This window comes from Idiotropiscis lumnitzeri, chromosome 3 (genome assembly GCF_059441095.1).
Source record: "Idiotropiscis lumnitzeri isolate Australia: NSW breed Sydney's pygmy pipehorse chromosome 3, RoL_Ilum_1.0, whole genome shotgun sequence".
In the NCBI taxonomy this organism is placed as follows: Eukaryota; Metazoa; Chordata; class Actinopteri; order Syngnathiformes; family Syngnathidae; genus Idiotropiscis; species Idiotropiscis lumnitzeri.
The window spans coordinates 32,956,560-32,984,382 of NC_142393.1; the positions used below are offsets into that span (position 1 = coordinate 32,956,560).

Consider the following 27,823-nt stretch of genomic DNA (forward strand, 5'->3'; position numbering starts at 1 on the left):
CTGCCATTTTAAAAACACGCTAGCGCGACTGAGCAGCTAGTGCGACTGCTCGGTTGCGTTTGCGCCCAATGATACGGTGCGTTCTATCTATGTATCAAATACAGAAATAGCACCCTCAACTGGTACTGCGCCCTTTGATACGGCGCGTCTTTTGGCTGTAAAAATACGGTACTCGAGATGGCACATTATCCTGATCATGCACACTTGTTTATTTGGCATTGGCATTTCATTGACATTTTGTCATTTTATTTAGCATTTTGTTTATAGGCGACTAGCTCCTTTGCACATGGCATTATTTATATAGTTTACAAGAGACCTTTACATAAATCTAGGTCTTTGCACATGGCATTACAGCATCTTGGCGCAATCTATTTGCAGAAAAAGATTTTACGAGAGGTACCCTTTTTCTCCTGTTCCTTGTGGCATTGTTCAAGTCATGCAAAGCAATCTATTTGGAATGTTTATACAAATGATTTTTGTACTTTGATTCTTCATTGAAAGTAATGCGTACCAGTTGGTCAATTAAAAAAGCAGTTAATATGCATTTCCTGCATTTATTTTGATTTTGGTCCACGCGGGGAATTTATCGTGCATTTATCGTTATCTAGGCAAAATTGCTCAATTTATCGCGATATTGATTTGAGGTCATATTGCCCAGCTCTAACACAAACACATAAAATAGAAGAACAGCAAAAGTGTCATGTTGAGTCGAAAGCTAAAGAATAAAAATGTATCTTGCAACGGGTTTTAAAAGTGGTAAGAGAGGGGGCTTGCCTAACATTTAACAGGAGGTCATTCCATACGGAAGGACCGGCAACAGAAATGCACAATCCCCCCTGAGGCTGCGTTTGGCAGACAAGTTACGCATTTGGCGCGGGAAAAAGCTGGATGAAGGGGCCGCTGTCCACTATGTCATAGTCTGTCAAATCATTGCTGTTAGAGCAAGCAAGAAACATCACAGGTTAGATTAACCCTTACACTACAGACTGTCTGTCTGCCCGGTGACTGGCTGGCGACCAGTTCAGGGTGTAGTGCGCCTTTCGCCCATAGTCAGCTGGGATAGGCTCCAGCACCCTCCCGCGACCCTGTACAGGATAAGCGGTGTGGATCATGACATGACATGACTACAGACTGTCAAAAAAACCTCACTATGTCTCTTTAACTAGCCATCTGATTGGCTGAGGCTGACGGATGCATTGCAGCACTTGGAATATGAATGACATAAAAGATTGGGTTAATTATTTTTCTTTGTTCCCAGTTTTGTTTCATTTTTTGCTGGTATGCTGTTCACTTTATGCTGGGTTATAGTTTGGGTTTTGATCTAACACCGTGACTGTACATTGTCTGTTGAGAAAGTGACTTGCCTGCACCGTCAAGCTTGAAGCTTGTGTGTCTGCTTGTACTGCTGTTTGAGTGTGTGACTGACTGACATTGAAGAGAGGGTATCTATTGAGTTTTACTTCCGCTTTTGTTGTATTTATTCTACCTCATCGCAGCAATGGACATCCAACTTGCTGCTGCTGGTGGCTGTTTTTTACATGACCGTGTCTGGAGACGTGATTCGGAGCTACGGATCGATCGTGTACACAAGCGATAAGCTGTCAGTACTCCGTGCTAACCCTGCGCCGGCTCCCGTAGCGAGACCTGATATTAGGGCTGGGCGATAAACCGAAAATTTACCGTTACCGAAATTTAATACAATGACCGACATTTTGCCCATGTCGGTAAATTCGGTGTTTAAAAAAAAAGGAAGTGTTTTCTGTCTGCGGCTATGTTCATGTCCCTTTAAGACGGCTACAGCGGCTGTAGTCACGTGACTCTACCCAGCTGAACAAAAAAAAGAAAACACACGACGCGGTCGTAGCTGGCGATTCAAATCAAGAAGGGGCTGACACGGCTGAAGACGAAGTAACGTTAGTTGAAGTTGTTCCTGTTGCGCTTGTCCTGAAAAGAAATTTGACATCTGTCGTTTGGAAACGTTTTGAGTTCCATAAAGACGATGTTTGAGAAAAAGAACACAACCTGCAAAGTGCGCCGTAAGCACCCAAAACAGCGCGTCCAACCTTTTATTTTTAACCACCCACAAGACAACCATGCTGTGCTGAAAGTTCAAAGGGAGAAGAAATGTTCGACCAGTGACAACAGCCCATAACAGAGGCGACACCATACGAGAGAACGTCTAAGTGGTGGACGTGATAGCCTAGCACATAGCTAACGATTTAGCTCCTCCAGTTACAGTGGAGCGCACAGGATTCAAACGCCTCATAAAAGTAGCCGACAAGAGGTACGCAAATATTTGTCGCAAACCGTACTTCCCAATATGGACAACATCGGGACGGGAGCGTAGACATGTTAAGCATTTTGCATCCGACTTGTGGTCGAGTCGCAACATGGATCCCTGCTTGAGCCTGACTGTGCATTACATAAACGACAAGTGGCGACTGCGCACCAGAGTACTCGAGACGGCACATTTTCCCGATGATGCACACTTGTTTATTTGCATTGACTTTTTTCCCATTTTATTTAAAATTTTATTTGCCGACCACACTAGCTCCTTTGCAAGAGACCTTCACACAAATCTAGGCCTTTGCACATGGCATTACAGCACCTTGGCGCAATATATTTGCAGAAAATATTTTGCTGTTCTTTGTGACATTGTTCAAGTCATGCAAAGCAAGCTATTTGGAATGTTTATACAAATGATTTTTGTACTTTTATTTTTCATTGAAAGTAATGTGTACCAGTTGGTCAATTAAAAAAAAGCAGTTAATATGCATTTCCTGCATTTATTTTGATTTTGGTGCTCAGGGGGAATTTACCGTGCATTTATTGTTATCGAGGTAAAATTGCTTAATTTATCGTGATATTGATTTTAGGTCATATCGCCCAGCCCTACCCGATATTCCCCGCGAGCTGAGGAGGAAGAGACGGGGATGTCGTGCGGGGGCTAAACGCCAGGCAAGGAGGAGACAATACCACTCCGTCCTCCCGTCCGTTATTATGGGGAATGTTAGACCCCTTCCCGATAAAATTGACGCGCTAACGCCGCTAACCCAGCACAAGAGGAACTTCCGGGAGGCTAGCTTGCAAATGTTCACAGAGTCGTGGCTAACAGAGCTAACGCCGGACGCCGCCATGGAATTGAACGGCTTCCAAATCCTATGTGCGGACAGGACACTGGAGAACAGTAAGAGGAAAGGAGGGCTGGCTGTGTTTGTTAATGATAAATGGTGTAACCCTGGGCACATCTGTAAGATAAGCTGAAAATCATAATAACCTCAAGTAACCTTACATTATCGGTTTGTGTATTTCTAATCATGCTTTTATACACTAATTAAATTAATGATTGCACATGCACACAATTACATTTTTGCTTTAGAGTTAAGTTTTTGTTGTCTAATCTAACTTTCGTTATGAGTTAAGTTTGTTTCCTTGCTTTCGTTGTAAGCCATGATAAGCTAGTCTCTGTTTCGTTATGAGTCTGCTTCAAGCTCTAATAAAAGCGGAGGCAGTGGGGCCGGAAGCCAGGGAGTCCTACGGAGCTGCGAGCAGGTCAACGGCTTACTCTCTGTCCCTCCCTGCCGCGGCCGGTAAAATGAACAACCTTGCCTGGTTCCTTCTGGCCTCGGCCACCTTTAGTAAGCTCTCCCAACACGGCGGCATTTAAACCTGACACATCACTATTAAGGAGCAACAGGAAAGGAGGGTTGGCTGTGTTTGTTAATAATAGATGATGTAACCCTGGCCACATCACTATTAAGGAGCAACTTTGCAGTCAGGACATTGAGCTGCTAGCATACGTCCGTACTACATCCCGCAAGAGTTCAGTCATGTGATCGTGGTGGCGGTGTACGTACCTCCCTCCGCTAACAGTGAGTCAGCCTGTGACGTACTGACTGCAGCTGTGAGCAGGCTACAAACACAGCCCCCAAACGCCCTGCTCCTCATCTCTGGTGACTTCAATCATGCTTCTCCTTTCTCCTCTCTTCATTCACACAGTATGTCAACTGCCACACCAGAGACAATAAAATATTGGACCTTTTCTATGCCAACACCAAGGAGGCGTACACATCACTGTCCCTCCCCCTGCTGGGCAAAGCTGATCACAACTTGGTGGCTCTCCTGCTTGTGTATAAACCTCTGGTCCGCAGGGAGCCAGCTGTGACACGCACAGTTAAGAGACTACAAATACAATACCCCTACCTGTCACCTGCAGAAGTTCTCTGATGACTCTGCAATTTGTCAGCCTCATCACTGACGGAGACGATCGGGTGTACAGAGAACTTACTCAAGGATTTGTGGAATGGTGACTACAGAACCGCCTCCAAATCAACGCTGGAAAATCCAAAGAGCTGGTGGTGGATTAACTGCAGGCGTCGGCACGCTCCACCTGCACCAGTGACTGTCCAGGGAACAGACGTTGAGAGGGTCTCAACTTACAAGTACCTGGGTGTTCATCTGAACAAAAAACTGGACTGGAGCGACAACACAGACGCTCTCTATGTGAAGGGTCAGAGCAGACTCTTCCTACTCAAGAGGCTGAGGTCCTTTGGCGTTCAGAGGACACTCCTCAGGAACTTCTATGACTCGGTGGTTGCATCAGTCATTTTCTATGGAGTGGTCTCCTGGGCAAGCAGTATCTCGGACCGGGACCAAGAGAAGCTGGACAAACTGGTGAGGAGGGCTAGCTCTGTCCTGGCCTGCTCCCTAGACTCTGTGGACTCAGTGGGGCGGCAGGATGATGACGGCAAAACTGTCATCAATGCTGGACAACCCAGCCCACCCCCTCAAAAACATTCTTAGAGCACTCCACAGCTCCTTCAGTGACTGTTCCACCCTTGCTGTGCGAAGGAAAGATTTCGCCGCTCCTTCCTGCCGGCTGCTGTCAGACTGTTTAACCAGAACATTGTATCAAGTCTACAAACAGGCGAGCATTAGCGCAATTGTGCAGTCCTAGGGTGCAATACACCTTACTACTGTACTTTCATCCAATGGTGTACTTATATTGACCAATGCTGTATTTTGTTTACCATTGCAGTATTCTTATCATTGCATTACTTTTATCATTGCAGTATTTTTATTTATGTCCCCTCTGTACCATGGACAGAGATTAGGAGTGTTTCCTTACACTTGTATATGTTGTGGGATGTGTGTATATACATGAAGATCGGTGTATATACGTACATACTGTGTATATTCGCATAGATTTGCTTTTTCTGAATGTCTGCTGCTGATGTTATACATTCACGGCGGCATCACGCCGCCGCCTCTGTACGATCTATATCCATGCTACTTTAACACAGCAAATTTCCCCATTGTGGGACTAATAAAGGAAATATTATTCTCATAGAGAATTTGCCCAGCAGTTCTGTATATTTCGCACAAGATGAGGTCTCCTGAGTACAATGTACTACCAAACCCAGTTTCATCCCGCTGCTAGCCTTTTAAAAAAATTTTAGCTTGTGTTTTCACACGCATGCTATGCAAAGGTATGTTTTGACATGCCTACGCCCCATAATACGATGTGCCTTATGCATGTGTTAAATACAGAAATAGATTATTCCGGTGACGTCATCAGCACGAAAGGCCGCTTAGTGTGAGAGCTCCCTTGAATAATAACAAATTTCGCCCCCCTAAACAATCAGGAACGAAACACAGCCGATCGAAATGTATTAAGAAAGAGGGGCGAATATGTGGAGAAAGGATGGAAGCAAGAAGGACACCGCAGAAGGAACTGCAACCGCCGTGAATGAAAATATCAACTCTCCAACGTCGGAGGATAAAGCTAATGCTAACCGATGAGGTTGGCCTGAAAGTTCTCGAGGAGATACGCGACTTTCGCAAGGATATGAAGCGACAGTTGGATGACGATAAAGGCGAGCTGGCTGATGTTAACCACAGAATGTTGGAAGCGGAAGGTAGAGTTGGAGCAGTGGAAGATCGTGCTCAGATGGTGGAATCAATTCTTAGCAAGATACTAAAAGTGATTTGCCAACGCGAAAACAAATTGCTTGATCAAGAAGTGAGGTCCAGAAGAGAAAACCTCTGAATTTATAATGTCCCCGAGAGAGATGAGGGACCGTCGATGACCGAATATGTGGAAAAGATCCTTCGTGAAACTTTGGAGATTCCCCAGACGGCGGCGCTGGACATTGAAAATGCGCATCGTGCACTTGTTCCTCGGGCCCCGGCTACTGACGATGACAAGCCGCGATCAATAGTAGTTAAATTTCTTCGGTACAAGTCCAAGGAGGAGACCTTACACAAAGCTTGGATGAAAAAGAAGGTGTGTTGGAAAAGACGGTCAATTTATTTTGACCACGATTATTCATCGGCAATCCTCGAAAAACGCAAAGAATACATAGAAACGAAGCAGGATTTGAAGCAGAGGAAGATCCGTTTCCAGACACCGTTCCCCGCGAGGCTCCGAGTATTCTATGAAGAAGGGACCCAATTGTATCAATCTGCGGCGGAGGCGACAGCAGATATGAAGGAGAGAGGACTGCCGGTCAACGTGGTCAAGTCGAAGGAGAACCTGGTCGAGTTGCTATCCCGCACAGCCTGGGCTTCAGGAGGTAACCCCAGCTCCCCCGAGGAGAGCTTTAAATGTTGTTTACTATTTTTTTAAAATGACGGTGCCCGGCTTGTGTTCATCTAAATATCCCCACGTAAGTGTGATGAAACTCATGGGAGGGCTGTATGATTTACATGCTTTATTTTCACTTAACTTGCTTAAGCTGTCGAGAGAGCTCTCGTATAGTAATTAGGAGAGGTCCTCTCCCACAGCTAACGGTTCAATCGAGTTTCGTGCAGGGTCATTTGTTATGGACCCCAGCCTTGGGATCATCACATTTAATTTTTGTTCATTTATTTATTTTCTTCTCTTTTATTTCCCTTTTTTCTTCCCTTTATTTTATTTATTTAGTTATTATTTTTTCCCTGTTCTGTTTGTGCGTTCAGGGAGTGGCTCTCGTGTTTTATCGGCAAATTCATTGTCACAAAATTAGAGAGAGAAAATGATTGGTGACAGGAAAAAATTTATTTCATATAATGTTAATGGGCTATTGAACCCAGTTAAACGAAGCAAGATTTTGACTAAAATGAAGAAAGAAAAGGCCCATTTACAGGAGACCCATTTAAAAGATGATGAACATTCAATCAGTTATTTCTTTCCTCCTATAAATTGGAACATAGGAGATGGGTTGCTATCCTTATATCAAGTAAATTGAATTTTGAAAAACTGTATGAAATGCGGGATAAGAAGGGGAGATTTATTCTGGGTACAGGTTGTATAGATGGAAGCCCAAGTACTTTCCTAAATGTATATGCACCTCCTGGCAGTAATTATGACTTTTTTCTTTTTTAAATTACCGATATTATGGTGACCAAAACGGAAGGCCTTTTGATTTGGGGCGGAGATCTCAATATACACTTACAACCTAGGTTGGATATTTCCTCAGATAAACTATACGACAACAAGGCCTTGCACAATAAGGTACATCAACTTTTTGAGGAGGCAGGTCTTATTGATATTTGGAGGGGTTGTTTTCCTAGTAAACGGGGTTATACTTATTTTTCTGCCCCCCATGATCTATATACAAGAATTGATTATTTTATTATGTTCGAAAAGGATAAAGATAAAATAATCACGTGATATTGGGACAATGGAGTTAAGTGATCATGCACCTGTATATTTATTTGTTGACCTGCATCTCAGACCCAGAAATAATTTATGGAAGATGAATGTTGGTTTACTTAATGATCCTTATTTTAATACCAAAATTAAGGAAGAAATAAATCTTTATCTGGAGCTTAATGATAATGGAGAGGTTGAACCCCCTATTTTGTGGGATGCTTTGAAGGCTGTTATAAGGGGCAAATTTATAGCAATATCCTCATAGAAGAAAAGACTGAGAAATGAAACACTTGGAGAATTACAAAATAAATTGCAAGAATTGGAATCACAACATAAAGCGAACCCAACGCAGAACGTTCTACAGGAAATTAAAGTGATAAAGAATAAAATTGATCATTTGTCCACCCAAGAATAAAGGAAAAAATTGATGTTTCTAAAACAATATTATGATAGCGGATCTAAATCAATGAAAATATTAGCATGGAAATTGAGGAAAAAGAGAACAGAAAATATTTTTCATAAAATTAGGGACCCAAAGACAAAACAGCTAAAAATTAAATTAAACGAAATATTGGCTGCCTTTGAAAATTTTTACAAAACTTTATATTCTAGAGCTCCAGGCGGTAGTGAAACACAAATCGATGCATTTCTTGATTCCCTAAGGTTACCTACTTTGACTGATGAACAGAATAAGGTCATGATGAATGATATAACGGAAGAACAGTTGAAAACTGCGATTAGCATCGGTAAAATCCCCAGGGCCAGATGGCTATGTAACAGACTGGTATAAGGAGTTTAGGAATGAATTGATTCCCATCCTGCTTCGCACACTGAACTGGACCTTGAAGAGGGCACAAACACCACTCAGTTGGAAAGAGGCGATAATCTCAGCTATACCAAAAGAAGGAAAAGATAAAATGGAATGTGGGTCATATAGGCCAATCTCAGTTCTTAATATAGACTACAGATTATTTACTTCAATAATGGCTAGACGTTTAGAAAGGTTTCTGCCTATGCTGATACATAACGACCAGACAGGATTTGTACATTGACGGCGAATACAGGATAATATACGAAGGACACTACATGTCATGCATCATATACAAAAGAAAAGAACTGAGGCTTTGGAGATTAGTGTAGATGCCGAGAAAGCATTTGATTCGGTGGACTGGTCTTTTCTTTATAAAGTTCTGAAAAAATTAAGTTTCTGTGATGGTATAATAAGAACTATACAGGCGTTGTATGATGGCCCCACAGCCAGGATCAAAGTCAATGGATATTTATCAAACAGTTTCACCCTGGAGAGGGGCTCAAGGCAGGGCTGTGCATGGTCACCACTACTTTTTGCACTTTATTTAGAACCGTTAGCCGAACATATTCGGGAGAACGACGAAATTAGAGGTATTATCATCCAAGGGACAGAACATAAATTGGCCTGCTATGCCGATGATATTTTGCTTTATCTGGGACATCCGGCCCATTCTTTACATAAGATTATGCAATCATTTGATTTATTTGACTTATTGTCTGGATATAAAATTAATATACATAAAACCCAAATATTAACGTATGATTATGACCCTCCAGCAAATATTAAAATCATCTATCCCCGAGAATGGCAAACAAAATCCTTAAAATATCTGGGCCTTTTTCTGCCAAAAGATCTAACTAAATTTTCAGATGTTAATTATCTGCCTCTCCAAAAAAGAAATAAGGAGGATATAGGAAGATGGGGTCTTATACCCTACTTTACACTTTAAGAATTGAATCAATCAAATTGAATGTACTACTAAGGTTTCTGTACATTTTTCAAACTCTACCCATAGAAGTGAGCCAAAACCAATTTAATGAATGGGACAGACTGTTATTGAGGTATGATGGCAAAATAAGAAACCGAGGGTTCGTCTCAAAACTATCTAAAGAGAGGGGGGAGGGGGCGCTACCATCTCTTAGGGATTATTATCTTGCATCTCAAATAAATACAATGATATATTGGTGTGACCCATCATATGATGCACAGTGGAAGAGGATGGAGGAGAGATTGTTTTCAATCCCTATACAAGCGGTTTTAGCAGATAATCATATTCAGAACTACATAGATTCTATAGATAATCCATGGGTCAAACTGACTTTAAGAATGTGGAGAAAGACACTAAGAAAACATAATCTGGACCGAGAGATTATGATTCTGAAATGGTGTGCATAAGATTCAGATTTCATGCCCCATAACTTTGACATTCGATTCGAGAATTGGACAACAAAGTGGATAACAGCTCTATGTGGCATAATAAAGGAAAGTAAACTTTTGAGTTTCGAAACACTTAGACAAAACTACAACCTTGGAAAACAAGATTTCTACCGATAATTACAGTTACGACATTTTGTTGATATAAAACTGAAAGAGATGAGATATGTGAGGGTGGATTTATTAGATTTACCGTAATTTCCGGACTACAAGCCGCTACTTTTTTCCCCAAACTTTCAACCCTGCGGCTCATTCAGTGATGCGGCCAATTTATGTAATTTTTCTAACGGCCGCGAGCGGCGCTCGAGTAGAAAAGATAAGATTAAGACTGGTGGAATATATGCGTCGAGGAAGACTGCAACTTCTTGTCTTGTTCATAAATTAAATTAGCGTGAACATACCCTCATCATGGAAAATGCAAAAAGAAAGGCATATGACGCAGTTTTTAAGTTAAAAGCAATCGAGCTGTCCGATAAAGAAGGAAACGGAGCTGCTGCACGTAAACTTGGCATAAACGAATTGATGGTGAGACGCTGGAAACGGCAGCGGGAAGAACTGGAGCAATGTAAAAAGACGAAAAAAGCTTTCTGAGGTAATAAAGGCAGGTGGCCCGAACTGGAAAACATTCTAGAAGACTGGGTGAACACACAGAGAGCAGATGGCCGAGGTGTTTCGACTGTGCAGATCAGACTCAAAGCAAAAACAATCGGCACCGCAAAGAAAATTCCGGATTTCAAAGGAGGACCGTCGTGGTGTTTTAGATTTATGAAACGAAAAGGTCTGTCTGTCCGGACACAAACAACTCTGTGTCAGCAACTCCCTCTCGACTATGAGGAACAAGTCGCAAATATTCACAAATTCATTCAAACAAAGATAGCAGAGAATTCAATTGGACCAGACGACATCATAAATATGGATGAGGTACCTCTCACATTCGACCTGCCCCTTACCAGGACCGTCAACAAGAAAGGAGAAGCATGTGTCACGCTGAAAACAACCGGACATGAGAGAACTCATTTCACCTGTGTTTTGGGCTGCACTGCATCTGGACTGAAGCTTCCACCGATGGTAATTTTTAAGAGGATTACTACAAACCAAAAATTTCCGAAAAAGAGTTAACACAAAAGGGTGGATGGTAGAGAGCCTAATGAAAGAATGGTTGACCGTGTGTTATGGCAAGCGACCAGGAGGATTTTTTCATAGAAAAAAAGCTTTACTCGTTTTGGACAGCATGAGGGCACATATCACAGATTCTGTGAAGGCAGCCATGAAGAGGACAAACTCAATTCCAGCTGTGATTCCTGGGGGCACAACGAAGTATTTGCAGCCGCTTGACATTAGTGTGAATCGTGCATTTAAAGTGGCGCTCCGTGTTGAATGGGAGAATTGGATGACGAGCGGCAAGAAATGTTTCACTGAAACTGGCCGCAAGTCTACCAGTGGATCCTGATAGCGTGGGGCAGCGTAAAAAAATCCACCATCACCAACGGGTTCCGAAAAGCCGGTCTGCTGCGTGACGGAGAGAAGGGCACAAAATCAGGAGTGGATTTGTCTCAGGATGAGAGTGCCAGCGACGGAGAGGCTGAGGGAGCGTGTGACGACGTCTATCTGACACTGTTTCATTCCGACACTGAGGACTATGACTTCGATGGGTTCAGTTCAAAGGAGGAAGTTGAAGACGGCTTACCGTGATTTTTACCAGTATGTTGTTTTACCAGACCTGTTATACTGTGTTGCTACTGTGTTGCTAGCGTGTTGCTACCGTTTTACGGTCGCGTCACAGGCACCGTTTGGGAAGAAAGTTATATTATTACTATTGTTAAGTTATATTATTAAAACTTTGAAAACCCTCTCTGTGTACGTTTTTCTTTGTAAATATGTTTACATGTTTTAATGTGGGCACATGCAGCTTATATACAGGTGCGGCTTGTGCATGTACAAAATCTGGTTTCCTCTAAAAATGTAGTGGGTGCGGCTTATAATCAGGTGCACTCTGTAGTCCTGAAATTACGGTATTTAAGGACACGTACAATTCTAACATATAGGGAAACATTATATCCTACTTATATAGGGGCCTATCTAATCTTAAATCACACTCTACATCTTATATTAAAAATAAGTGGGAAACAGAAGCTGAGCAACATATATCAGAAGAGGAATGGACAAGGTTATGGAGATATCAATGGAAATGTACCAGCTCACTGTACTGGAGAGAATTTGGTTGGAAAGGGTTGGTGAGATATTTCATTGCACCAATTCAAAACACCCATTATGAAAACAACTCTCCAGTTTGCTGGAGAAATTGTGGTAGTTGCACTGCAAATCACTACCACATTTTCTGGGACTGTCCCACAAAAACTTTTGGAATGATATTCATAAAGCATTACAGGAAATATTTAAATGGACATTTACAAAATGGAAAAGATAACGGCATACATCAATCATAGATGCAGACAATTTACTTCCTGCTGGGAGAAATGGGTTGTTTTTGTTACTCCCCTGAGATCGGATTTTATTTTTGACAGTGACTGAATATGGTGTTAAGAGAACGTTCCCAATATGTATATAGCTCAACGGAAATAAGTTACGTGATATTTTGTATAACACACAGGAATATTGCTCCTTTTGTTTTGTCTTTATTTAATTTATTAGTTTTTTTATTTTTTCTGTTTGGAAAATGAAAAAATAATACAGAAATAGCACCTGCAACTATGACCGTGCCCTTTAATACCGTGCGCCCTATGGTTGTGAAAATACAGTACTTTTTTCCCCCACTCAGTAATTGTTTGGACTATACGAGTAATTATTTGGACGATTGTTTTTAGCTTTTCTGGCAACTGCAGGCATTGAACATACACTGAGGGTTTCCTGTAGCACATGTGTATTGCACACCTTTGTATAAAAGTTGCACCTGCAATGGTGCCGGTAATATAGATGTGTGCATGTAAACGTAATAAGTAAATTGAGGCCAATTAAGAAGAAACACAAACACAAAAAGGTAGAGCTGTTGAGTGCCGTTGTGGCGCCATACCTGTAAGTGGTCCAACGTTCCAGGCGATGTTGTTGCACCAGCCAATGGCCTGCACCCAGTGGACGGTGCCAGTGTTGAGCCACACCAGGTCACCTGGGCGTTGAATGAAGCGGTACACGGGCACATCAGCCTCATACAGGTCCTCCAAATTCGGCCACCACGAACCCATGAGAAAGTTGATATTGTTCCTGAGGGTTTGAATGAGTGACAAGGGCAAAAAAAAAAAAAGTGTTCACCCATTGTTACATGGCAACAAACAGCAGTTCCGAATGGGGTCTTACTTTTCACAGAAGTTGCTCATCACACCCCAGTAGGCCTCTGGTACAGCAAACCATTCACAGTCTCCGGGCCCGATGTTAATGTTGACTGCGCAGAAATTGTTGTGCTCCTGGTGACCTATGGGTAGTCAAAAGAAAATAAAAAAAAATAAATAAATAAATAAATTGACGAAAATTCACACATCCACCTTGGCCTAAGGAATAATTAGACATGATACATTTGGTTGAACTAACCTGCTATTCGGCTCCCCGGAACCTTCATATAGAGCTGAACAGTGTTCATTCCCAGTATGGTGTGGCCTACGTGGCTAAGCAAGTTGCCAGCCGACACAACACGAGCAAACGCAGGCAGTTTACTGAGTTCCTGTAGCTGCTGCTTCCACCTGGTGGGAAGAGAGGAAAGGTGTTTAAAATCAGATTAAATTCAATGAGGCTGCAGACCAGGTGGCCAAATTCTAGTTCAATGAGGCTGCAGACCAGTTGGCCAAATCACAGTCAAACTTACTTCCTTTCGTCTGACACGTCGATGTTTGTTCCAAACTTGATGTGCTTTAAGGGCCCTCTTCTTTTGCGTACAACACTGACAATGAAAAGTATAGATCCTCAATTAATCTGGCTGTAGTCAAACATAATATGATAGAAACATTTGTCACTTGCCTGGAGTGTTTTAATTAGGGGTGTACCGATACATTTTCCACTTCCGAGCCAATACCGATATTGCAACCTAGAGTAATTCCGATATCCGATATTATCTGATACAATATGAGCAGGAATGATACATGCTGTAATTTAATTTTTTAGTATGAATTGTTAGAAAAGACTTGATCAAGTTATAATGTTAAACCGAATAACAATAGTCAGCAACGGTAGGTTTGAGAATATATGACCCATTTATTCCAAACATGGCAGGCAGAGAGACAGGATGACTTCATCCTGTGAGGGAAACTACATTTGGTATCTTAATAAAGTTTTTCAAAACTTTCCACAAGACTGATTTGTAAAAGGTAGAGGAGAGAGGTTCGCTTCACACAAAACAGCCACTATAGAGAAAGTGGAAGTGAAAAGCAGGGAGGATGTTTTACAGATGCAGTGCAAGTTGTATTAAGAAGTTGTGTATAAGAGGTGAGGAATCGAGTGAGCGATCTCTCTCCCCCAGATTAAAAATGTTATTCTGAAAAAATAATCCACATTTTTATTAAATGTACTTGCAATCAGATTATGTCTTTTTCTGCAACAGTAATGGAATACAGTTACAGTTTTATTTGTATCATATATGAATACATAATGCCGGTAGATTTATTTTTTTATTCCACGGCCGTTTGTCGTCACGCTTCTTCATCCGACTCCTCGGCCAGCCAGCCTCCTGAAACCTTCATCCCGGAGGCGGGCTCACAGCTAGCTGACCACTGAGTCGAGCCTGCGCTACAAATCTTATTCAAGTGAACAGCTACACATTATCGGATCGAGACACCCCTAGTTTTGTTTCCAATCTTTTGTACCTCTCTGCTACCGGCTCTGTGTCGCAGGGTTCTTTGAGGGCTTTCTTTTCATTTTCCTCCTGAAGAAATTTGACAGTTGCATTAACAGGGACATTGGATATTTATATTTATGAATGAACATAATGATTATTCTTGGGTGTGTCATATTTTCACCAACCCTTAGGGATTCCTGGAAGGAAGCAGCCTGATACTGCGCATACTTGGCGATGGTTGTATGGGCTCGAGCACTTTCACAGCGCCACATTTTCTTGGTGCCCGTTACGTCCCAGTTCTCATCCGCAGGTTGTGACAGCTGCGTCCACACTTCCACCAAGTGCTCTGGGTTGGCTTCAACCAGTGTCTTTGTGGAGAACAGGCCCAGGTCTGCAGATAACAACCAGGTCAGAGATACAATCCCTTCCAGTTCAGTCTGTAGCATGCACATGAAGTAGTTTGGCTTCAAGCAATATCTGACAGTAATTTCAATTTTTACCCAGTTTGAGTGCTCCAGCCAGTCCTCTGATGACAGTGACAGGATTGGAGGGATTTGTGCAGAACTGGTGCAGTGGTGGAAAGAAAGCATCTCGCTTGTTCTCCAGCTGGTTAAAAATAAGAATCAGGGTGTCAAGAGTATTTTTATTAGGGGTGGGGGCAGGGTTCGCGGTTAACTTTAAAAACTGCTTGCCCATAGGGCAAGTGCCACTAAAATTTGCCTTGCCCGAGTGGCCAAATTACTTGCCCGACTTGGGCAAGTGACAATTTTTTTTCTCTAAGAATAAAATGTTTATGGTTGTAAAATGTGCGCCACAAATGTAAATAAACATATAATCTGATAAGCATAAATTAATCTTGTTCTCATCATCAACCATGAAACCCTACTCACAACAGCATGTATCATCCTGTGCAGTTATTGAAAATGTTAATTGTAGTTTTAATAATTAACAAATCTGCATGTTAAATTGGGAAAATGATATTACAGCAATCCAGATTATCAATTTTAAGTCCAGGGGACCCTATTAATTGAGGAATCACATTAATAAATTATGAGTGTGGGAAATTTGTGTATTCCTTTAAGACCAGTGCCTGTGGTGCTGCCTCCATAAGTTTCATAGCATAAACAGAACACAGTCACTGACACTATGTCAGGTCACATCATGGAGCTAATGAATTAACAGCCAAAAATCAAATATTACTCCCTTCCTTACTCACAACTGAATTGTCTACTTAAAAATATTCTAGCTATTTTAGTCATGTCAGAGGAATCCGAAATGTTCGGATTTGAACGAACTCGTCGCCACTTGTAAACATGTGCAGAAGGTAAGAAAACTTCCGGCTGTCAATTTTCGGCCGAAATATCGTAGGTTTTTGTTGTGTTTTTCGAACTTCAAAGGGGATGCAACTACAGCGAGTTCCAATACTGCGGGATTTATTGACGTCCACTTTAACTCGACATTCACTGAACTAACTGATCCCCGTAGCGCCCGCCCATTGCCCCCGATAAGGCCAATGGACCATACCACAACATAAGGGGGTGTCTGGGTTAAACCATCACCATACAGTGCACACAAACAGATCACGCCACAGTTTTCGTCGGAATTAAAGATATTTGGCTGCTTTAAAAAATGCTTGCCCGGTCGGGTAAGTTGCCCATAATTTTACCTTGCCCGTGGCCAAATTTCACTTGCCCGGGCAATCGGGAAGCGGTTAACCGCGAACCCTGGGTGGGGGGGTAATAACTGATTCTCATGTGCTCCACATTTTTAGAAACCTAGGATTTAAGAGAAATGTATTTGCTTTTCTGCAGAGGCTTTGGCAAATATTTAAATCACTGATATTGATATGAAACAGGTTTCAAAATTACATTTCCCAACTGTGCCCAGAAAAAGGGAAATTCTTAACGTTGAGCCAAATTATTCAGCAGCTGTAAAAAGCCAGTGATTTGAAGGCACTTGTGTTGCTGGAGGTCAACCCAGTTATTTTGAAAAGTGCTGCGTATTCAGAACAATATATAGAATTAGAAATTAGAATTAGAAATCCCTTTATTGTCATTGTACTCAAGTGTGCAACGAGATTAGAGGGCTCCCCTCTCCAGTGCAATACAACAATAATACAGACAAATATATAAATTAGATAATAAATAAGAGAGTGCAATGGAATTTAGTACTGAATAGTGTATATAAAAACACATCACAATGCTGTTCTGCAAGGTAAGGGTGTTCTCGTGTGTGTGTGTGAGAGTTCAGAATGGAGATGGCTCTCGGAAAGAAACTGTTTCTCAGTCTATTGGTCCTCGATTTGATGCATCTGTAGCGCCTGCCAAGAGGGCATCAGGTCGAACAGGTGTGAGTTTGGGTGGGTATTGTCTTTGACGATGTTGAGAGCCCTTCTGAGGCACCGGGCGGTGTAGATGTCCGACAGTGAGGGGAGAGGGCAGCCAATAATCCTTTGCGCTGTTTTGACTGTCCTCTGGAGCCTCACTCTGTCCGCCTCAGTGCAGCCGCTGTACCAGGTGGAGACACAGTACGTCAGCAGGCTCTCGATGGACGAGTGGTAGAAGGCTAGCAGCAGCTTCCTGTCCAGGTTGAATTTCCTGAGGACTCTCAGAAAGTGCAGACACTGGCGGACCTTCTTTACCACTGCTGTGGTGTTGTGAGTCCAAGAAAGGTCGTCGGAGATCTGTACTCCCAGGAACTTGAACGTGTGGCCCCTCTCCACACACACGCCTTCGATGCAGAGGGGGGGCGGCACCGTCTTGTTCCTCCTAAAGTGGACGACAATCTCCTTTGTTTTAGCAGTGTTAAGGTGCAGTCTGTTGTCCTTGCACCAAGTTGTCAGTCTCTTTACCTACTCTCTGTAGGCTGTCTCGTCACCTTCCGAGATCAGACCGACCACTGTCGTGTCGTCAGCAAACTTGACGATGGTGTTGTTGCCGTGGGCCGGGCTGCAGTCGTAGGTGTAGAGGGCGTACAGGAGAGGGCTCAGCACGCATCCTTGAGGGGAACCGGTGCTCAGCATGCGGGTGGAGGACGTGTAGGGGCCGAGCAACACAGTCTGGGGTCTGTTGGTCAGAAAGTCCTTAATCCAGATGCGTGTGAGGGCAGGGAGGCCGAGAATGTCCAGTTTGGCGACGAGGATGTCTGGGATGATCGTGTTGAATGCCGAGCTGTAGTCCACAAAGAGCATCCTTGCATAGCTCTGCTGTTGTTCCAGGTGGCCCAGCACAACATGCAGAGCAGTGTCGATGGCGTCCTCAGTGGATCTGTTAGCCCGGTATGCAAACTGGTAGGGGTCCAGAGTGGGAGGAAGGCAGTCCCTGATGTGCTGGAGAACCAGCCTCTCGAAGCACTTCATGATGACTGGTGTGAGAGCAACAGGACGGTAGTCATTCAGGTGGACGGCTGGTGACTTTTTGGGGACAGGAATAATGGTGGAAGTTTTCAAGCAGGAGGGGATGACTGCTTGAGCCAGGGAGCGGTTGAAGATCCTGCAGAAAACATGTGCCAGTTGGTGGGCACATGCTCTGAGGACCTTGCCTGGTATTCCGTCGGGTCCAGTAGCTTTTCTGGGGTTAACCGCCAGGAGCGCGCGCCTCACAACGTGTTCCTCTACGATGAGTGGGGGGGAGTTGGAGCATGAAGTGCGGGGGTGTGACGGTTGGGGCGAGTCAAAGCGAGCGAAGAAGCAGTTAAGCTCCTCTGCCAGCGATGCACTCGGGTCTACAGAGGTCGTGCTGCCGCCACGGAAGTTGGTGATGCTCCGTAGACCCTGCCACACCTCCCGTGGTCTGTTACTGGCAAGGTGGGCCTCCAGCCTCCCCTTGTAGATTGCCTTGGCTAGCTTGATGCCTTTGCTCAGGTCAGCACGGGCCACCCTGTACTGGGCTTTGTCGCCTGACCTGAAGGCAGCGTCCCGGGCCTTGAGGAGAGCGCGAACCCTGCTGGACATCCAGGGCTTCGCATTTGGGAAGGTCCGTATAGTCCTGTGTAGGGACACAGTATCCATGCAGAACTTGATGTAGTCCAGTACACAATGTGTGTAGACATCAAGGTCCTGATGATCAAAGAGGTCCCAGTTTGTGTCTTGAAAGCAGTCCTGTAATTCACTCATGGCGTCGTCACGCCAGGTTTTCACAGTCTTTGTGGTGGGCCTGAATCTGCGTCTGAGAGGGGTGTACGCAGGTGCGAGCTGCAAGGACAGGTGGTCTGACTGGCCGAGAGGGGCGAGTGGGAGGGCCCTGTATGCGTGCTTGATGTCCGAGTACACATGGTCGAGAGTGTTGTCTCCCCTCGTTGGGCACTTGACATGCTGGTGAAACTCTGGGAGTACAGTCTTTAAATTGGCCTTATTAAAGTCTCCCGCTACTACGTGAACGGCATCAGGGTGGGCCCGCTGATGTTTATTGATGACGCACGCGAGTAGCGAGAGCGCCGTGCTAGTGCTAGCGTCGGGAGGGATGTAAACAGCTGTGACAATCACGACCGTTAGCTCCCTCGGGAGAAAATAAGGCCGGCATTTAACGGACATGAACTCGATGTCGGGGGAAGAGTGCTTCTCGACGATCGTGCTATCGCCGCACCAGTTCTTATGCACGTAAACACAGAGCCCCCCGCCCCTCCTCTTACCGGTGTCCCTCGTCCGATATATTGAGGATTTAGGAAAAAAAGTACACCACTGCTGTCATTAGCAGTGTTGGAGCCTCACGTGTTACTTAAGAAATGCATTACAGGAATATCAGGACCCCCTAATTACAACTAATAGACGTTTTAGTTTAATTTTAATGAAAAAAAGGAATGAAAAAAAAAGATATACTCAGATTGAATCTGTTCTTTATCAATAGATGTTTTTTACTTTTATTACACATTCTCTCTCTCTCGAAAAACTAAATGCATTGAAAATGTGAATTTGTGGTAATTTATTTCTCTAACTTGGACATGTAGGTTGTGAGCACGAAGAATACATGGTCTTGAGTAGGCAACTCACGCGACACCACCACAACACAGATACAGACCAAAGACAACAGGCCAAGTAGATGTGTGAAAAGTCAAAGCAAATCTCAGCGAACACTGAAGTTGTTTTTTAGATACATAGGTTACATTGTTTTTTTACATTAAGCTTGTTGCTTATTTCATGCAGGAAATAAGGGAGTACGGAGGCTCTTGAAAAATAATGTAAATCAGAAGTCAACAAATGAATAAAATTAAGATCAGGAACAGTCAACTTCTTTGCTCGGCACTCTTGGCAGTAGGGCTGCACGATTTTGAAAAAAAAAAATAATTGCGATTATTCAGACCAATATTGCGATTCCGATTGGATTTGCGTTTTTTTATATTACACACGTTAAAATGCATTAAAATGCTACTGTTTGTGAAATACGTATTAAGGAGTATTAATGACAAGAGCCAATCAGAATGTCAATTAAGGCTGTCGCGCTGTGTTTATTGTGCACTTCCGTGACTCGCTGCCGCTCAGTACGACAAGCGAGACGGACAAAAACAATTGCGGCCAGTAAACATATCTCACAATACATTACACTATTATTCGTTTCTGCTTTGACTTGCTTTATTTTATACACTCTTTAACTTTTCCTTTCAACTTGTCTCTCATTTCCTCGCTCGCCACTGCAGCATATCCGCTCATCTCCTACACTGCAATCTTCTTCATGCATGCACGCGCACACCCACACGTCACACACAAGCTTGTCACACAGCTCGCAAAACTACGATTGTGAGTCAGTTTAGTTTCAGACAAAGAATTTGATCAATATTATAATACAAATCACTAATGTCACCATTTGATGAAAAGTACGAGGCGCTTTCCTCTGGCGATTATATTGTATTCGTTTTTTGGGGGCTAGCAAAAGCAGCATATTCACCATTGCTTGTATCAGACATGCACGATCACAATTTACATTGCTGTTGTACAATGTTTCAAATAATAAATCAAAAAAGAATTTGCTTAGCGGTGACATTTCAACAAATGCACATTGCACACAAATACACGTGCACATATATATTTTTAAATAAAAGCAGGACCCTGAACATTTTAGTGCCACGGGCCATTTTCGTGTGAAGATATTTCAAGGGGCATAGTAGACGACTAGTTAACATGTATGCCTCACAGTTGGGAGGCGGAACTGGTTGCCAGCCAATCGCAGGGCACACATAGACGAACAACTGTCCGCGCAACACACTCTCACCTAGGGACAATTCAGAATGTCCAATCAACCTGCCATGCATGTCTTTGGAATGTGGGAGTAAACCGGAGGACCCGGAGAAAACCCACAAAGGCATGGGGAGAACATGCAAACTCCACACAGGAAGGCCGGAGCCGGAATCAATCCCACAGCCTCTGCACAGCGAGGCCATTGTGATAACCAGTCTTCCACTGTGCCGCTAGCAATATTCTCATCATCATTATTATTATTTTTTAAGTGCAATATTTTGTTTTAATTGTAGTCATCAAAAATGTACAGTATCTATTTCTATCGTGGTTTATAGTGACAGTCAAAAAACCTTTCTCACATAAGAAAAAAAAAAAAATCAGCCTGTGTATCCAACCATTGCCATTGATCCTTTGCCAGCTGTTTAAAATGAAAAAAGCTAGATTTAACACAGCACCAATTTGCAGATACAGTTTAAAAATCACTATCCAGTTTAAGATCCAAATTCAAGACGATTGGCGTGAGATAAGGCGTCAAAGGGGCACAAGTCAGAAGTATGGGATGTAAAAGGGTTACTGGGACCAAACATAACATCTGTCATTTTGTTCAACTGAAATTTAAGAAATGTAGTGCAATTCAGGCCTTGATTTCCTCCAGACAGGACAAAAGTGGTGTCAATAAGAAAGTGTCTGTTGAGTACAGTGCGACATATTTGTCATCCGCATAGCAGTGGAATAAAATATGTTTTTTAACTCATTTTATCAAAGCTATTTTCACGAGAGCGAACCCCTCAATCCCAGCGTTTTTCTGGATTTTTTAATAATTTTGCAATGCCCATGGAATATTTTGTTCTAATGCTATAAAAACATGGGGCCAACCAAAAGAGAGATAAGACTTTTCTCTCATCAGAAAAAAGCGTGATTCTATCTTTTTCCATTTTAAGCTGACAGCCCATTCCTCACAGAAAACGGACAAAAAGCGCTTTTTGTAAAAACAAACATTTCAAGCACCTTGACTAACACTGCTATTTTTTCTTTTGTGTCAGCCACATCAAAATAACGCTTTCCTCCGATAAAATAACAAAAACAGCACGACAAAAACTGATTTTAATAAAATACTTTATTTGCATGCAAAGAAGTAAATTGAACTGCTGAAATGAACTATATTCAAAAGTGCGTAAGTGACAGTGTGTGCATCGGTCTGTGCGTGCGTGTGTGTACATGCCCGTTGGATCAACCCCCCCATCCCATACAAATGACTTTTTTTTTTTTCATGTGGAATCCACTAAAATTGCCTTGGTGCAAAGGGAACACTACACGTCTCACACGACATACGTGTATCGCTGCGCTTGCTGACCTGGCATTTTTGTTGTGGCGTGGCTTTTTTGGCAAGGGTGTCAAATATTTTACTTGATGGTTATCAAGTGGTACAGACTGGTGGGTTTTGCCTGAAAATAATTGGCTGCAAAGCGGTCTTTCTCAGCCGCGATTGGTGATAAACAGCTGCAGGAATTCAACTGTTTGCTGCAGCATTCAGTGATCCAGCGGTCACAGTGAAAGTGAAAGTCATTTCGCTGGCAGCCTGAATCATCACTTCGAGATGCACGCCCTGTAAATTACAGAAATAAAGAAATTGTATTGCTGCAGTATGAATACTTTCATTCACATTTCTTTGCACCAACAATGTGAGGAACTCTTTTGCATCTGAATGCACAATCTGTAATTTAAAGAAATATGTACATTTACGTCACTTTTTTTTTTTTACTCTTGCCATTCACTTACATTTCCACATCTCTGTTTTGCTCTCTCCGTCTTTCCTCTCGCTCTCTCGCTACCAAGTATATACACACATGCTGCTTAGTTACATTTATCCTTTCATCTTACTGAAAAAAGTAAAATGAGCGGCATCAGTTTTAGCAGAGTTCTGAATGAACCAAATGTATTTTTGTATGCGTCGCGCTACACATGTACGCGACATAGGATGCATAATCTGTACATATATTATTAGTCTTACTGGCAACTTTATAGTACAGTAGAGCATACTGATGTGCATAAAACTGATGCGCGCATGACAAAGCTTTGAATGGGAACTTGCAAGCAACTTAGCACTGACCTCCTAGTTCTGGTGGATCCAGTGACGATTCTCTGCTGCTGCTTTCACGCATGTCAGATATTCCTCTGACTAACCTTGGTCCAAATCTGGATCGTATGGACTTAGCTGCGGGGAAACTCCGGCGAGGCAATCCGTGCGCCATGAGAGGAAGGCAAAGCCTCTTTTGATGGCTGCTTGCTTCTATGAGGACGACGTGTAATGCTCTCATCAAAAGCATCTCCGTTGCATTTATTATGCTTCCTGGAAGCTTTTTTTTAAACTCCAAAAGAATTCCTCAAGGGTAAATTATTATGATTTTCCATTGCTACTGCGACGTCTAATACTCTCCAGTTTGCACTTTACCATTACTCTTCTCCAGCATTCCCAACACTGCATCCATCCCACTGCAATTTTCTTCTACAGCTTGATCCTCGCAGATATCTTACACCACGGGCACCACATGGTCGATTTTAACATGATTTACAATGCAGACATGGCTGATTCCCAGTCACAGGCTGCGTCAGAGCCCACTGTACACTATGACGCAAAAATAAAAAAATAAAAATAAAAAAAAGGCCGAAAATGTATATATACACGTCTACAGGAGGCTAGGCCCAAGTTTTTGAAAATGAGCATATATATGGATTGAATAAGTTGAGATGGAACCCAAGGGCAACAAATACATTGAAAACAGCAGAGGTCCCAGAACTGAACCCTGTGGAACACCATTCGACAGTGGGGCCGTGCGAGATTCAGAGCACCCAAGGCTAAAACAAAAAGTTCTGTCAGCCAAATAGGAACTAAACCACAAAAAAGCGCTACCACTAATGCCCACCTGGTTCTGCAAATGAGCCAACAGTATAATGTGGCCCACCCTATTGAATGCTGCTATGAGATCCAACAAAATATGACACACGCAGTCCCCAGTGTCATCAGCCAGGAGGATGTCATTAAAAACTCGTAACAGAGTTGATTGTGCTATGCATCAATTAAAACTTGACTTTAACACCTCTACCACATTATGTTCATCCAATAAAGAGTTCAACTGCATGTGCACCACTATTCCCTGATTTTTAGACTGTAAAGCAGGGGTCTTCAATCCTGTTCCTCGAGGGCCGGTGTCCTGGCCGTTTTCCACCTCTCCTTGGTGCAACACACCTGAGCGATCGTTATCTAGCTTCTGCAGACCTTGCTGATTATCTGATCATTTGAATCAGCTGTGTTGCAGCAGGGAGAGATGGAAAACCTGCAGGACACCTGCCCTCGAGGAACAGGATTGAGGACCCCTGCTGTAAAGGGTCTAAACTTTGATTAACAATGAAATTACAATGTATGCAACAAGAGTTCAGTTTCCTTGAAAACTGGTTGTCCGGCCACATATTTTCTACAGCATTTTTAAACAGGATTTTTGTGTTTGACATGGATGGTTATGTTTTCATGTTTTATTCGTTTGATTGAGATTTCTATACACATATGAATGAACAGGAAAAATATAAGAGAACCTGGTGATGTTAGACAGTTTGTAGCCTTAATCAAATTATCTAAGATTTCACCAAATCCTTGTCAAAAATCTGAGCAATTGGCTTGGCTTTTCCTGTTTTTCTCTCGTTGATCACTGGTCTACTCTTTGTGAAAACAATGCTCGTCAGTTGTGTAGCACTGCCGTGGAGGCGATGAGTAGTGACTAATGCTGAGATGACATAGAACGTGAATATTGCCCTCAGTGGCGCTGTCACGCTTTGCCACGTTAGCTAACCAGCTGTAGCCATACAGGCAGCTAGGGCGGCACAAAACAGCATGCACCAAGACTTCCCGGATACGAACAGTGGAAATCATTTACAATATAACAATATTGACAGTTCATTGTCTTGAAATCATTAATGAAATGTGTAATTTGGCCAGTGTCTTAAGTGTTTTGGTGGCCTGACACTGAGCTGTACTGGTCCCGACCCACTGTTACTGTCAGATGTTGGCTTTTTAAAAATATCCGGAACAGTCAGTGTTCCATGCTTAACGAGTTAGTGATAGATTAGGGCTCTTTGATGCTCCAACTTGGCAGGGACCCACTTTACTGAAGTCATCAAGCTGCAGCGCTTCATTTGATTGACTTTCACATTATTTCAACTAACATTGTATAGCATCATGATGTGTGTTAAATGTTGCCCACTCGGCATCTACTAGAGATCTTTCTATCCTATCTATCATCCTTGAAGGTGGATTCCCATATCCCTTCTCAAGGTTTCTCATTTGTCCCCAGATGGAGTTGTGTGAAGTTTTCCTTGCTTTAGATGGGAGAATTAAGCTAGGCCGTGTCACTGTGACCTTTCTCCATGCTTGGCTTTCCTTCTGTTTGTCATTCTTGGTACACATACTATTTAAATCCAGTTTAGAACATGGAGTCACGCAATGCCACAGGGGCTCAGCAAAGTCGGCCCTTTACATGGGCGTGGCTAAATTAGTATAAAAACAAGCAAATATTTTGGAGAGATTAGACCTTCTGTCTGAATAAGGCTCCACGGCCATGTGTCTTATCTCTCTGACATCAATGAAATAAATTGATTGAGAATATAGTCTGGTAGTTACTGTTAGTATAAAAACCTTAAGGATAAAAGACCGGCGAAAATTGTCAGAACTTTACATTGGCGTTGAGTGATTTACGTAAAAAAATATGGACGATCCATAACACTGGTCAGTTCTGAAATACCATATCAAAATATATAGGGATTTAACATTGTGTCTATGGCACAACAGTTATATATACAAGGCAAAATTGACTTGAGCTCAGGAGAGCACAGACACAGGTCAGGTGGAATCTCTTGGCTACTCACATAGATGCTGGGGGTCGGAGGATTGAGCTTGTCTTTGTGCAGGGCTGGCGTGGGAGGAGGGGGCAGCCGTGGCGGCGGGCACTTGTCAAGAAGAATGCTGCTGTTGGAAAGCCCATTTTTGCCCAGGTTTCTGCACATACAATTTTGCCTGAGCACAGTCTATTGCAACTTGGAAATAAACATGATAATTTTCTTGCTATTTGTTCACCCCGCATGCAGCATCAATTTATGATCACAACTTAAATGATAAATATTGCCCACTCTTATTCAAACAGTCAAATAAATGTTAACATTATGTGACGCAAAATATCTGCATAGCAACAAGACTGCCTTGCAATTACGTAACCATTTCTGATAATGACTGTAAAATACCACTGGGGGGAGCCATTAGCAAAGGAACATTTGTTACACATTTGCCTTACCTGCAGGCTTTCAGCACATCTGTGGAGCTTGGATAGATTGATACCGAGGATGAAGACGATGAGGATGATGAAGAGGAACCATGGGGTGGCATGCCCTTATAACTGGAGACAGTGGGTGGTTCGGCCTTCAGTGGGCTCTGAGAGTCCTCAGAGATTCCCCCTTTGCCGTTACCATTGACGGCCGGTGCTGTGGTAATAGGTGCTGCGGGACTATGGCTGCCTATATGGGTGTGCTCTAAGGATTTGGGTGAAGGTGTGGCAGTGGATAAGATAGAGACAGGTGAGGAGGCAGCTGAGCTTCCTTGTGTGTTGGGGGTTGAGGGCAAGCCAGCAGGGTGGATGTTGTTGAGTTTGTTGGGCGATGATGTCGATACAGTGTCTTCTGTCTTTCCCGCACCCACCTCGTCTCTCCCTGCCAGCAGGGCAGATAGTCTGGGATTGTCTGCGCTAAGGCTCTGCTTTTCAGCATCTTCTGCCACCTTTTCTTCCTCCCCCAATTGCATGTGATGGACCAGGCTGTCGCACTGTGCCACTTTGCCGTCACCTGGTATCAATGGCGAAGGTGCCCTGCCCTCTGAACTGCCATTACCAAGCGATGCGGATGCGGTGACCGTGTTGCCATCTTTGGTAGCGGACACACTGGGTGCTTCCCCAATTGAGGTAGAGGAAGGGGGAAGAGAGGGAGGGGATGGTAGGTGGTTGTGAGCTGTTTGTTGCTGTGGCCTGATAGCCTTGGAATGTCCAATTTGATTTTTGGACTGCAGGGGAGCAATGGAGTTGGGGGGATGAGGGTGAGAGGTGGTTCCCTCAGTATTGGAGCCCACAAGAGGAACAGACCGCTTCTGCAGCACCTGAAGGAAGGGGAAAAATGCTGATTAAGACCACTAGAGGTGGGCAAAACAGCCTGAGAATAAAATACTAAATATTTAAAAAAATATCAATCACAATATTTATTACATGAGCAGGAAGCTATATTTTTAACAATAATTATCAATGACAGTACAGTCGACCACTGCATACTCATGGTTTGGCACCTCCAGATTTGCGTATTCACATATTAAATAACATTACAAATTACCATTTTTTTTGTGGGGGGTGGGGGGGGGTTCTTATGATTTTCCTTCGTAAAATAATTAATTTTGGCTTTGACCCACAGTCCCTCAAAATGATTGTGGAAGACTATCTCCAAAATGCAGAAAAAGTATAACGTACCTGAGAAGAGTAAAGGTGCAGAGGGCGTGGCATGGCGTCCTGTGTTCGCGTGCTTGTGCAGGTGTGAGGTAGCAGTGCTGCGTCGCCGCTGCCGGCAGGTTGCAGGTAAGGCACATCTCCATTGGGCCCCGAGGCTGCTGGCCCCGGTTGATTATTACTACTACTACTACTACTACTACTACTACTATTACTACTACAACTGTTGCTGTCACCCACAGGAAGGGAGACTGAATCTGAGTGTCTGTGTGCCCCAGGACCTACAGGTCCATTGGCCGAAGGTTGAGGGGGGCACAGGGGCCGATGAGGTCCCAGATGGGGCCGCGAGGGATGCAGGCTGGGATTAGGGGATGGGAGGGAATTGGCAGTCGGGCCATTGGGGAAGGAGGGGCGTGACTGACCTCCTGACGCATTCTGGCGCATCTACGAGGATAGGAAGGTACCA

General features: G+C 43.3%; 1 protein-coding gene across 4 annotated transcripts in view; it reads right to left on the minus strand.

Annotated features, from left to right (window-relative positions):
* Positions 1-27,823, minus strand: part of LOC148340955 (lysine-specific demethylase 6A-like) — an 89,113-nt gene that overhangs the window by 14,745 nt on the left and 46,545 nt on the right. For all 4 annotated transcript variants that reach the window (XM_088290425.1, XM_088290424.1, XM_088290423.1 and 1 more), the window contains 10 exons: positions 27,382-27,801; positions 26,170-27,020; positions 25,748-25,877; positions 15,162-15,267; positions 14,847-15,052; positions 14,690-14,748; positions 13,696-13,770; positions 13,425-13,573; positions 13,194-13,308; positions 12,913-13,100 (listed from right to left, as the gene is read on the minus strand). In XM_088290425.1, coding sequence (XP_088146551.1) covers positions 12,913-13,100; positions 13,194-13,308; positions 13,425-13,573; positions 13,696-13,770; positions 14,690-14,748; positions 14,847-15,052; positions 15,162-15,267; positions 25,748-25,877; positions 26,170-27,020; positions 27,382-27,801 — 2,299 coding nt within the window. The remainder of the gene's footprint in view (positions 1-12,912; positions 13,101-13,193; positions 13,309-13,424; positions 13,574-13,695; positions 13,771-14,689; positions 14,749-14,846; positions 15,053-15,161; positions 15,268-25,747; positions 25,878-26,169; positions 27,021-27,381; positions 27,802-27,823) is intronic.